The sequence below is a fragment of the Oncorhynchus mykiss genome, chromosome 2, assembly GCF_057628025.1.
Source record: "Oncorhynchus mykiss isolate SJ-2025 chromosome 2, ASM5762802v1, whole genome shotgun sequence".
Taxonomy (NCBI): Eukaryota; Metazoa; Chordata; class Actinopteri; order Salmoniformes; family Salmonidae; genus Oncorhynchus; species Oncorhynchus mykiss.
In genome coordinates, this window is record NC_143023.1 from 62,670,137 (window position 1) to 62,683,819 (window position 13,683).

At 43.5% G+C, this 13,683-nt stretch overlaps 1 protein-coding gene across 1 annotated transcript in view; it reads right to left on the reverse strand.

Moving 5' to 3' along the window:
- Positions 1-1,464: 1,464 nt before the first annotated feature.
- Positions 1,465-13,683, reverse strand: part of kcnq1.2 (potassium voltage-gated channel, KQT-like subfamily, member 1.2) — a 252,912-nt gene continuing 240,693 nt past the window's right edge. The window contains exon 17 of the mRNA XM_021579553.3: positions 1,465-3,629. Coding sequence (XP_021435228.3) covers positions 3,447-3,629 — 183 coding nt within the window. The 3' untranslated portion in view covers positions 1,465-3,446. The remainder of the gene's footprint in view (positions 3,630-13,683) is intronic.

The following is a 13,683-nucleotide window of genomic DNA, read 5'->3' on the forward strand; positions in this document are numbered from 1 at the left end:
GATGGCCACAGCTAGATAACTAGCTACAAGATAACAATGAAACAATTTAATTCACTCTCCATAATCGCATAGAGCCCATATATACATTTTTAGTTAGCTGGCTAAAGTTAGCTAAATGGTTAGCATGATTCGCTAGCTAGCTGTTGCGCTAGCTAGGTAAAGTAAATACACTGCATTGACTCTTGGCTGCCAGCTGCAGGCAGCTGCTTCATGGAAACTGTGATTTAATTATAATGTTACTAGCTACAGTGGCCAGATAGCTAGCTTGGGAAAGCATTTAGTGTTGTGTGCATTGTGCTGCACTTTACTACCCCATTCATTTCATATGAAGTGTGTCTAGCTAGCTAACTAATAGGCTAGTGGATATTATCAAACCTAACAAATAAATCCTTCTTCAAGAACAAAACTCCTTCCTCTAGAAAATAAAATGTATTATGCAGCTTCTGATGAAAAGGGGGTGGATTACACCGGGAAAGGTGCCGTATTTTTACATATTTCTTATCAATCCTGTCAGCTCCCCCACGCAGAGGCTCGTGCTCTCTGATTGGCTCAAAGTCAAGTTGTCGGCCGCTGCCGAGCATTGCGATTCTACAAGTAGAGACTTCAGATTCATCGATACACAGCAGGTACTTCTTTTGTTCTAGCAAGTGAAGGAACGGCCCCTTACTGTGATAAGTACCTATCGGCAGTCTATCGGCAGTCAGATTCTCTGTGTGTTCCATGCTTTAGCCTGTGATCCTGCTCTTGTGTTCTTCTGACACCAAAACCTTGTTTGAAGTGGGGAGTCGGAGATGAAAGTGGAGTAGCAGGGACCAGGAAGAGCTGAGCTGGCTCAGTAAACAGCAGCTAGACCTGGTCTCCCCCAGGGGGCAGGGGCTACCAAGGTCCCCCACCACTGACATAAACCAGGGGAGGACAATGGCAGCATAACACCTCGGCTGGGCTGTGGAGACTATGGCTCTCTGGGTAATTGAAAATGTCTTTGGTCTACTCGTCTACTCCCCTCACCTCCCAATCCTCCTTCTCCTGCCTTCCTCCCCTCCATCCACCCCTCCCCAGAGACCTCTCTCTCTCCCCGCTCTGGCCGTGCTGTTCTTGGGCTATCCCCAGTATTTATTGGCCTTTGAAGGGAAATATAATTGAGTGGTAATTTGAGATGTATTCTTTCTCGCTCACTCCCCTGCCCGCATGCCTCCCTCACTCCTGAATGGTTATGGAATATTGAAGTTCAAAGTAGGCACAGTGAACTTCTTTTTTCTCCCCTGATTGTAGTGTGAAGAAAAAACACTGAATTTAAGTATTTTTAAAAACTTTGTGGGATTGAGAGGCCATGGGTTACCTTGACCTGACGTGGCAAATCAAACAGATGCAGCCAAGAATGAAGGATTGAGTCCAAGGAAAGCAAATTATAGACAAGATGAGCCGGTAATCAAGAAACACTGAGCCCAAGGAGAGCCCAGAAAATATAATGAAATAGATTTTTATTTACACCAGATTTACAGAGGGTTGTGAATATAATTTACAGTCATTCCAATCCGTTTTAAAACATTCTTTGTTTCTCATCATCTCTCAACAGACCAGGAGACTTCCCAGGTTGATCGTTCCACATGATAATAAATATGAGGCAATGTCATTATACACAACTCTTATAAAACTATACAGGTCAGCCAGATGTATGTGGCGCAGTTATGTCAAAGAAACTTGCTTTAAAAAGCAACCTGTTAATAGAAAATACATACAACTCATCTTCAACCACGGCAAAATAATAAAATATATACTAGTAGTGGAGAGTCACTCTCTCTCTCTCTCTCTCTCTCTCTCATACTATAATAATGGAAGGGCTTGCATTCATAGCTTGGTTATTTAAAAAAATCTGTTCTACTGGCTATACCCAGCTGGGTCCCGGCCGTCGAGAAATATGTGAGAAACTAAAAGAGAAGCATTCTTTCTATTCAAATGCTTTAAAGGCCTTTGAAATCAAACCATGGTACATCTCTCTCTCTTTGTGGTAGCCTGATATTTCAGGGCCTTCACACTAAATTATGTAAGCCTACTGTTTAAATTGTACACATTTTTCCAGTATTTATTTTCATTAGTCAACTCACACACAGAGCAATCTCGCCTTACCAGGAATTCAGCACTTAATTAGAAAGAGAATGAAAAATAATCAGCTCTCTAATGGGGAAAATTCATTTCAAATTGCATACAGCAGTTGGAGTCCAGAGAAGGAAAATAAAAATGTTTTAGCATGAAGAAGGGTGGGTGGTGAAGTGGTTCATAGGAATATCCGAGTGAAAATCTTGGCACGGGGTGTTGAGTCAACTGCAAAAGGCCGTACCATAACTCCCCATACTGTTCTTTCTACCACTGTATTTCTGTAATACTGCACTCTGCCTTGTCACGGCTGTTTTGCTATTTTTATTAGCTTAACCGTAGCCGTAAATCAGCGCCAGATTAGTTCCTGCAGAGCTTTTTCCCCCCTCTACTCTGCTCCAGCAGCACAGGCCCAGCCACTAACAGACACACACTCCGGGCAAAGCCAGCAGATCATCTCCTGGTCCTTCTCTATGTCACTTGATAACTACCTACAAACATACGCCAGGCCTAAATACAGTAAGCTGAGATGAATTGGTGGCCATATGGAAATAGTGGTGCTGTATTTAGGTTTTTATGGTGCCAAGATCATCAGTAGGATTTGAAGAATTCCTCTGTTAGACTTCTGGTCTGCTGTGGTCTTTAGTGAGTGCTCCTAATAATGTCATTAATGTGTTGGTTTGCTTGGAAATGATAATAATAATCAGTGCTCTGATGTGCCTCACTGAATGAATACAGTTGAATACATTAGCATAGCTTATGTGACTATTTACAGAGGAGTGAAAGTGGCAGGCTAATCTTATGTAACTAAAGGGGAATTATGTGTGCTTTCCCTACACTCTATGCTGTGGAAGTTTCAGCAGCAGGTTTTCATTGTGCTGCTATTACAAAGGGAGATAGAGATAAACAACTTCTGAAGAAGAGGAGAACCCCATATCCCCGTTCACCATGATGTGGGGGACGGAGGATGGACGGCATGACTGTATGCCTGTGGCTGTCAGTTTGCTTCTGCCATGTTACCTCTCAAGGTTCTCTACCTCCCGGAACTTTCAGACAAGCCCCCCTCTTCACCAGAGGGGAACAGAAGCAGGAGTTGACTTGTTCACATTCTCTCTCTAAGGTCAGAGGTCAAAGACAGTGACATAAAGGTTTTTGGGGGTTATGAGACAAAGTGTAGCATGGGGTACTACATGTATGAGTAGCCAAACTACACCACCTTCCTAATGAAGTAACAGGAGTACTCTCTTTTTCTTTATTTGAGTCTGTGGCCTCCTGGCCAAGCAGCTAATATCTCACGCCTGGTCCACGCCTGGTCCTGGTCCATCACTGGCGCCTCTCTGTCCACTGTGACATCACCGCCCCTCGTCCAAGCTGACGCCGATGCTCTGGCGTCTCACGATGCTGATGCGGGAGCTGTAGGGGGCTGGGGGTGGAGGGGCTGGGGCTGGGGCCCTCAGGAGCAGCTCTGCCTTGGGCTTGTACTGGTCCACCAAGATCTTCAGCACTGCCTCCATCTTATGGTCCATCTGGTATATCTATTTATACAACACACACAAAATAAACAACATAAGGGCACATGTTGTAGGATGGGTGACTACAGGGTGGACATTTAACAAACAACAGAGACGGCCATATTATACCCATGCTTGACTGGCAGGTTGGGATTTATTGAGATGACTCATGTACTGGAGGCAGCTCTGCAGAGTAGTTACTAGCTGGCACAGCCACAAAGTCATACAATCTGATTTTAAACCGAACCCTTGCCTTATTACCACAAGTATTTATATATTCCTGCTACCAGTCACTTTCCAGCCCTGTCTTACATGTACAGTGCCTTGCGAAAGTATTCGGCCCCCTTGAACTTTGCGACCTTTTGCCACATTTCAGGCTTCAAACATAAAGATATGTTTTGCACGCCCAATTTTTCAGTTTTTGATTTGTTAAAAAAGTTTGAAATATCCAATAAATGTCGTTCCACTTCATGATTGTGTCCCACTTGTTGTTGATTCTTCACAAAAAAATACAGTTTTATATCTTTATGTTTGAAGCCTGAAATGTGGCAAAAGGTCGCAAAGTTCAAGGGGGGCGAATACTTTCGCAAGGCACTGTATATCTGCCTATCACACCTATACTGTAACACTTGCACACACACACCCTCACTCACACACTTACACTTAGATACAAACACCCACCACCACTCCCACCCACCACTTATGCTGCTAGTTTACTATTAATATTATTTTTTCTGCTATCAATCAGTTTCTCCTAATCCTGCCTATATGTACATATCTACTTCAAATACTCCAGTACCCCTGCACATTGTAAATTGGGTATTAGCGCTGACCCTGTATATAGCTCCCTCTCCTATTTCTCATGTTTTCTTTATTATATACACTACCATTCAAAAGTTTGGGGTCACTCAGAAATGTTCTTGTTTTTGAAAGAGAAGCACATTTTTTTTGTCCATTAAAAAAACATCAAATTGATCAGAAATACAGTGTTGACATTGTTAATGTTGTAAATGACTATTTAGGCTGGAAACGGCAGATTTTTTTATGGAATATCTACATAGGCGTACAGAGGCCTATGGCACGTTGTGTTAGCTAATTCAAGTTTATCATTTTAAAAGGCTAATTGATCATTAGAAACCCTTTTGCAATTATTTTAGCACAGCTGAAAACTGTTGTCCTGATTGAAAAAGCAATAAATCTGGCCTTCTTTAGACTAGTTGAGTATGTGTAGCTTCAGCATTTGTGGGTTTGATTACAGGCTCAAAATGGCCAGAAACTCATCAGTCTATTCTTGTTCTGAGAAATTAAGGATATTCTATGCGAGAAATTGCCAAGAAATGTAAGATCTCGTACAACGCTGTGTACTACTCCCTTCACAGAACAGCACAAACTGTCTCTAACCAGAATAGAAAGAGGAGTGGGAGGCCCCAGTGTACAACTAAGCAAGAGGACAAGTACATTAGAGTGTCTAGTTTGAGAAACAGACGCCTCACAAGTCCTCAACTGGCAGCTTAGTTAAATAGTACCCGCAAAACACCAGTGTCAACGTCAACAGTGAAGAGGCGACCCGGGATGCTGGCCTTCTAGGCAGAGTTGCAAAGAAAAAACAATATCTCAGGCTGGCCAATAAAATTAAAAGATTAAGATGGGCAAAAGAATACAGGACAATTGACAGAGGAACTCTGCCTTGAAGGACAGCATCCCGGAGTCGCCTCTTAACTGTTGACGTTGAGGCTGGTGTTTTGCAGGAGTCGCCTGACCGAGGCCCTTTTTCCCCGATTGCTCAGCTTGGCCGGGTGGACAGATCTAGGAAGAGTCTTGGCGGTTCCAAACTTCTTCCATTTAAGAATGATTGAGGCCACTGTTTTCTTGGGGACATTAAATGCTGCAGAAATGTTTTGGTACCCTTCCCCAGATCTGTGCCTCGACACAATGCTGTTTTGGAGCTCTACGGACAATTCCTTTGACCGCATGGCTTGGTTTTTGCTCTGACATGTACTGTCAACTGCGAATGTCCAAACAATTGAATTTACCACAGGTGAATTACAATCAAGTTGTAGAAACATCTCAAGGATGATCAACGGAAACAGGATGCACCTGAGCTAAATTTCAAATCTCAAAGCAAAGGTTCTGAATACTTATGTAAATAAGGTATTTCTGCTTAGTTGTTTTCAATTTGCACAAAATACTAAAAACCTGTTTTCACTTCGTCATTATGGGGTATTGATTGTAGATTGCTGAGGAATTATTTTTATTTAATCCATTTCAGAATATGGCTGGAACGTAACTGTCACGTTCTGACCTTAGTTATTTTGTTATGTCTTTGTTTTAGTGTGGTCAGGGCGTGAGTTGGGTGGGTTGTCTACGTTAGTTTTTCTATGATTTGCTATTTCTGTGTTCGGCCTGGTATGGTTCTCAATCAGAGGCAGCTGTCAATCGTTGTCCCTGATTGAGAACCATATTTAGGGAGCCTGTTTTCTTTCTATTGTGTTTCGTGGGTGATTATTTTCTGTTTTCTGTTGCGTGTCTGCACCAGCCATTTTCGGTCATTTCTCTTTGTTATTTTGTTATTTCCGTGTTCATTCTAATAAATATGGACACATATCACGCTGCACCTTGGTCCTCACCTTCTTCCACCATCGACGACCGTTACAGTAACAAAATGTGTAAAAAGTAGAGGGGTCTGAATACTTTCCGAAGGCACTGCACAGTATATATTTTAAAACTTTTAGTTAGACTATTTTGATATTGATTACTGCACTATTGGGTAGAGCTTGCAAGTGAAGTATTTCACTGCACTTGTGCATGTGTCAATAAAACTTGAACTTGAACTCTAAACTTAACCACACTTCTAAACTTATGCCTAAGCCTTACATTTTTTATGAATTTTTACGATATATAGCCAATTTTGACTTTGCAGCTGGCCCATCTAGTGGAAATCTAGTAATTATATGTGCGTGACTAGAGTCAATCAGTGAGGGCATTTAAATGGGTGCAGCAGTTGAGGAGTGTCCCTGAGTTTGTGCCTTTCTTTTGTCCGCGATGCCAGGTCTCTAATATGACCCCATCCCAATGACAGACCAGTGGAGTATAATAACATGTTTGTCTATCTGTCACGGTCTACCTACTAAAACCACTCATTATAGCAGCTGGGCCTGTTGAGTGATCCAGGAGTGGGAGGGCTCTTAGCGCACGCACGCACACACACACACACACACACACACACAAGGAGCTGTGGCTGCATGGCTACTGTTGACATGGTGTTTCAACTGTAAACAGAGGTGTGTGTGTCTGTCACCCAATTGATAGGGACATCGCATCTCCACCGGGCGACTTCTTTCTATTACCCGGACTGTCTGCCGACACACAGACACACACTCGTGCGCACACCCCTTTCTGAACATCAATGAGTTTTTACAGATCTTTACTGCAATGCTTTGCGTCTTCATATCTGAGTTATCCAGTTATCTTTTCAGGAAGGCACCATCTTAGGCTTCACTTAACACTACTTGTTAACCTGATTTATAAATGCAATAGAGACCAATGGTAATGGCGTCTTTTTGTGGGAACTAGCTCGTGTTATATACATGAGTTACGTTCATTGGACAAAGCCTATGGGGAAATGAATGGAGTTTTTGTAAGTTTTTTTGGATAAGTGCAGAAAATAAGGTCTGAGGTAAACACAGGCTTAGGAGATCTGCTACGTTTTGTTCCATGAGATCATCTTCATCAGCTGACGTCACATTTTGTGAACTTTGAAGCATTCATGTAATCAGAAAAAGCACATAAAGGCTTCATAGCTCATAAAGTTCATGTAAACTGACTGCTATTATCTCATAGAACAAAAGGCATACGATCTGCTAAGCCTGTGTTAACCTCAGACCTTATTTTCGGCGTTTATCCCAAAACCCTAATCTTTCCCCATTCATTTTCCCCATAGGAATGGCTGAACGAACCAGAGGTAAGTAATTTCATTTTTTTTAGGACTACAAGCTGGCAAACTCTATGGTCATTGAGATACCTGGTAATGGATCCTGACGAGGTTGAAGGGAAGAGAAAAGTACATCAAAGTATGTGAAGGAGCCATGGCATCTCATACAACAGACAGACTGGAATTTGTAGAATCTCATTCCAGTCATAACTGATAGTGAGGAACCATGCAGTATTTTGTCTGAAATTCACATTGCAGACTTCACTGGTATTATTTTTGTGTTGAGGATTAGGCGCCTCTTATCCATCTTTGAGTGTGTGTGCTGGACAGCCATGACACTTTTATAGTAGACCAGGACATTGGGTATCACTCATTGTTATTGGGATATGAAACCATGGATGAAGGATATTAAATCACATACAATAAGACCCCCCCCCCCACAGCGATGATTGAGTCATATAATGATGATTCATCATTCATCGATGATTCATCATATAATCATCAAAGTAGGAAGGAAGCAAAATAACAAAAGGTTAGAACAAGCCTTGGATTAAACTACAATGTTTATCATGACCCACATAGCTGTGTTAAGAAGATAGACCACATGTAATCTGGGCTAAACTGGGTTAGGGTTAAAATCCTGAACAGGGTTAGGGTTAGGGCTCAAGCTAGAGTTCTGAACAGGGTTAGGGTTAGGGTTAAGCCTGTCTTGTTATTGTGTTTTTCCTCCTTTTCCGGGGCCTTAAATCCAACCCTAACCCTAACCCTAGCTTCATGTCCACATCCTGGTTCAACCCTAACCCTAGCCTCATGTCCACATCCTAGTTCAACCCTAACCCTAACCCTAGCTTCCTGTCTACATCCTGGTCCAACCCTAACCCTAGCTTCAAGTCCACATCCTGGTCCAACCCTAACCCTAGCTTCATGTCCACATCCTGGTCCAACCCTAACCCTAGCTTCATGTCCACATCCTGGTCCAACCCTAACCCTAACCCTAGCTTCATGTCCACATCCTGGTCCAACCCTAACCCTAGCTTCATTTCCACATCCTGGTCCAACCCTAACCCTAGCCTCATGTCCACATCCCGGTTCAACCATAACCCTAGCCTCATGTCCACATCCCGGTTAAACCCTAACCCTATCTTCATGTCCACATCCCGGTTCAACCCTAACCCTAGCCTCATGTCCACATCCTAGTTCAACCCTAACCCTAACCCTAGCTAAGGACCTAGTTTTACCATAATGCAGTGACCTGAAACTCATAGTTTGCAGGCCACATCAGGTCACATTTGGCTGGTTTGCAAAGTGATGTGTAATTCCTATTAGAATCCAGCCAGAGTGGGGATATTCAACATTTTGCATTTCTATTCACCCACAACCTACATTCAGAATGACTACCAGGTAAGGGAAGAGTAACAAATGAGACTATCTTAAACATCTAAACTGGAAAAAACATTTCAGTATCACTAATGGTTGCAATAAGTCCAAGTAACAGATTGGAATAGTTTAGAAACATTTGTTATTTATATTTGAGTAGCATAAGATGAATTAATCAATGTATTTACAAAAATGTAGATATTGAAACAAACAATAAAAAAATCTACCTGCAATAGAGCATGCTGGGAAAGATGATAATGATGGGTGGGGTTTTGGTTCAACTCTAATTTTGAACACCAACACTAACCGCTTTGTTTAAATGGAACTATTTACAGTGCTAATGTAACTCTTAAATCAACACTAGAAATGTTACATTGAAAAATCAACACTAGTTAACACTGGCCAATTTGCTGCGTGGTATGAAAAGAACTTCCATACATTTCAAATGCCTTTTAGAATTCTGATGAACCGTAGATGCCACGTCGAGAACCCCACACTTAACTCAAAGGTTCTTTATTGGGCAAGAGTTCTCCAAGGAGCCTTAAGGAAGAACAGTTTAGGAACCTTCATTTTTTTCAGTGTAGCTTCGTGTCCACATCCCAGTCAACTCTCACCCTAGCCTAATAGGTGTTAGCTCAGGGAGCTAACACAAGTCGTCTGGTCTCAGGCAAGGTGCTTATCAAACCACCTCCATTACACTGATCCTAGATCTATGCCTGCTGGCAACTTCAACCCATGGTAGGCAGTGGTAGGCAACATAAAAGGGTGTGTGACTGACTGACCGCTGCTGGGATTGTGTCACTGTGGAGGGGTAGGGATGGCTGGTGACAACGCTGTCTGCCTCACTGTGTCAAAGGACATGTGATACACAGACAGGTGATGCCTCAGCTGTCCCCAACCCACCCACCCCACCCTCCTAAACAGCACATGGTACAAACCACCAGACAGTCTCCCCGCCCCACTCATACTATGTGGCACAATCTTTTTTTATATATAGGGCGGGGCACCAAAGCCCTTAGGATAACACAGCAGCCTGAAAAACACTAACATTTTCAATTGAATGTTTAACTGAAACTACATGGGCCAAATTTCTTTAGGAGGGGGACAACAAAGCTAGGCTGGGACCCCACCCTGCCAAGCCTAACCAATAGTAGGGGAAACACTGTTCTGAGACCCATAGAGGCCCAACCCTCTCTCTGCAACCCTGTCTGTCCCGAAGTGTCTCTTTACAGGGGGACAGCAGTGGGGGGAACGTGGGCTTAGTGGGGACCAACTGGGGACAGAGGACCAGGACCCAATGGCTGTGTTGACAGAGGAACACCCTTCCGTTCCTGGCTTACCTCCTGCCCCTTCCCTGGGACCAGCTGTATTATCTGCAGAGCAGCCTCACCCAGCCATACTGCTGAACGCCAACTGCCCCGTTCTTTGTTCGTTTGAGTTTGTTTGACGACAACAACAACAACAGCAAAGCAGTCAGTTCAGTCCAGAGCTCAGGCTTGTCACAGCTCTGTCCAACTCATACTCATGTGTGACCCTAGTCAGCCTACTAAACACCAATTATCACACAGCAAAAATAAACGAGATAAATGAAAACCTGCCTCAAATTATAGTAGTTCTTGTCACAGTTAATTAGCACATCTAGCATATCTCCTCCTGCTCACAGACTGGACTAAAAGACTGGACTGCCTGGTCTAATTGCATGGTTCATTTTGAGTCCAAATAAAGGCCATGTCTGCATCTGAAATGGCACCCTAGTACCAACATAGTGCACTACTTTTGACCAGAGTCTATAGGCCCTGGTCAAAAGGTAGTGCACTATATAGCGAATAAGTTACCATTTAGGAGGCAGGCCATTTCTGGGCTGGGTCGAGGTAGAATATAATATACTGCAGGTCTAAATTTAGCTTCTTCTTTTTTTCTTTCCAGAGGGGCAATAGCATAATTACTATGGATAATTACTCTGTGTTGAAGCTGCTTCGGGGAAAAACTGTTCTAGCTTTACCATCGTGAGTGGAACAAACACAGTAGGTTAATCTAAACAAGGTTTCTGGAAGGAGCACTTCAGGGAAACTCTCTGACACGTGTAATCATGTGATTCATACTGCCATCTGTTGGAGGGAGGGAAAGGTTGGGTTGCTGCTGTTGTGAGGTATTACAGTATATTAATGTTAATGACATGCAGTAATAGCATGGATACTAAGGAATAGAGACGCTCTATTGCAACAAATCCGTGAGAAAGTAATAGGCTGAGAATTGCTTTATATCCTAGACCTGTAATGTAGAACTATTATTCGGTGATATTATGAAGTGGGCTGTTATTCAGGAGTAAAACACAGGTTTGAATGGCAACATCTCCAGGAATGTCTTCTTAATAAACACGGACCGATGCCGACGTCTTTTTGGATGTCTTGTTGTTGTTGTTGTTGGACCGGACCAAATCTGAGCCAATCATAGACATCTGTTTGGTTCAGATTTGGTCCGGTCCGGTCTGGCCATGATTTGGCCCAAACATACTGAGGACATTGATGTTTGGTTCAGATTTGATCTGGTCTGGACTGGCCTTGATTTCAACGTCCACAGACTGGCCTTGATTTGGCCCAATCATAGACATTTATGTTTCACAAGTTTGGACAGCACAGTACAGTACTGCAGAACACAGTAGTGTACAGTACATTACAGTACAGTAAAGACAAGTGGAGTATAGTACAGTAAAGTACAGTACAATACAGTAGAGCAAAGTAGAGAACAGTAAAGTGTTCAGATTTGGTCTCGTCCGGACCAACCACATTTTGACTTGTTTTGGGGCAAAGCTCATTAGAGTAATACCCAGCATGCTTTGTAAGTGTTTGTTTATACATTTACATTTTCAGTCATTCAGCAGACACTCTTATCCAGAGTGACTTACAGTCAGTGTATTCAGCTAAGGTAGATAAATAACAACATATCACAGTCATAGCAAGAAAAAAACACCTATGTAACCATTACTGAGGCTCCTCTTTCCTATATTAAATAGACAGAACAATTATTATCGTGATAAAATGGTTATTTCATTGAGAATGTGTGTGCAGTTGAAATTTTGCCATAAAATGAATGACAGAAAAAATAGGTATTTTCCATATCTGTAAATGTCTTTTCAACTTTCATTCAGAACTGAAAATTGACCTGATTTCAACTTTTCAACATCCAGATAAAAAAAAAAAGAAAATAATTCTGACGTTGAAGTTTAGCCCTCTTAAAAAAACAAGATTTCTGTCATTGAACTGCCGTAGCTCTCCATCACCCTTGAACATTGGGAGAGAGTAGGAAAAAAACGGAGCGACAATTGGCAAAAGAAAACAATTCCACAAGTCACGATCGGTGCCCATCGTGATATGTGTGACATTTATTTTCCCTCTGGTGACCCTGGACTGGAGCCCCTGCATATCAGCCCAGCCAGCCCCATCCAACCACAGCTGGGGCTCTCTCTCTCTCCCTCACTGTCTCTGGGCCTTGGGTCTGAAGCCGAGGGCATGTCAGTGGAGCTTCCTTTTCCCCTGCACAAGAATAACAACACGGGGTCAGTTCAGGTGAGCCTGGCTCGGCCGAGGGGTTACTCGGGGCCCTCTGCCCAGGCCTCCGCTGCCCTGCCTGGCTGCATTCTCATTGTGTGAAATCCCCCCTCCTATGGCCCCTGACCCAGCCTTACTACCTCCGCCCATCTCCTGGAGCAGAAGCAGAGAGATCTCACACAATGGACAATGTACAGTAGGAGCACACACTGTGCTCGCTGTGTGTATGTGTGTGTGTATATGTTTATGTGTGTGACTAACAAGCTGCACTGTGGTCATCAGGGGGGGGGGGGGGGTTAGAAGAGGAGGGTGGATAGAGGGAAGGAGGAACAGAGGGACGGAGGGGGGTTGGCTTTTGTCTCCAGCCATGTTTGTACATTTTAAATGGAGGAGAGATGCAGCCGCCCTCCCAGACTCCCAGGGTTAGGCCTTGAGAAGGGTAATGGCGCGAGGAGAGAGGCTGAGCACAGATGAAGCTTCAGATGACCTATGGGATCTAGTGTACCATATAACTTCCTAGACATCTGCCTTCTCCCTCAGTATACAGAGAGACTGAGAGAGAGAAAGGAAGAGAGATAGAGATAGAGAGAGCAGACAGAGAGAGAGAGAGCAGACAGAGAAAGAGAGAAGACAGACAGAGAGAGAAGACAGACAGAGAGAGAAGACAGAGAGAGAGAGAAGACAGGGAGAGAGAGAAGACAGAGAGAGAGAGAAGACAGGGAGAGAGCAGACAGAGGGAGAGAGAAGACAGAGAAAGAGAGAAGACAGGGAGAGAGAGAGAAGACAGAGAGAAGACAGAGAGAGAGAGAGAAGACAGGGAGAGAGAGAGAAGACAGGGTGAGAGAGAGAAGACAGAGCGAGAGAAGACAGGGAGAGAGAGAAGACAGAGAGAGAGAAGACAGGGAGAGAGCGAGAAGACAGGGAGAGAGCAGACAGAGGGAGAGAGCAGACAGAGAAAGAGAGAAGACAGGGAGAGAGAGAGAAGACAGAGAGAAGACAGAGAGAGAGAGAAGACAGGGAGAGAGAGAGAAGACAGGGTGAGAGAGAGAAGACAGAGAGAGAGAAGACAGGGAGAGAGAGAAGACAGAGAGAGAGAGAGAAGACAGGGAGAGAGAAGACAGAGAGAGAGAGAGAAGACAGGGAGAGAGAGAAGACAGGGAGAGAGAGAGAAGACAGGGAGAGAGAGAAGACACATAGAGAGAGAGAAGACAGAGAGAGGGAG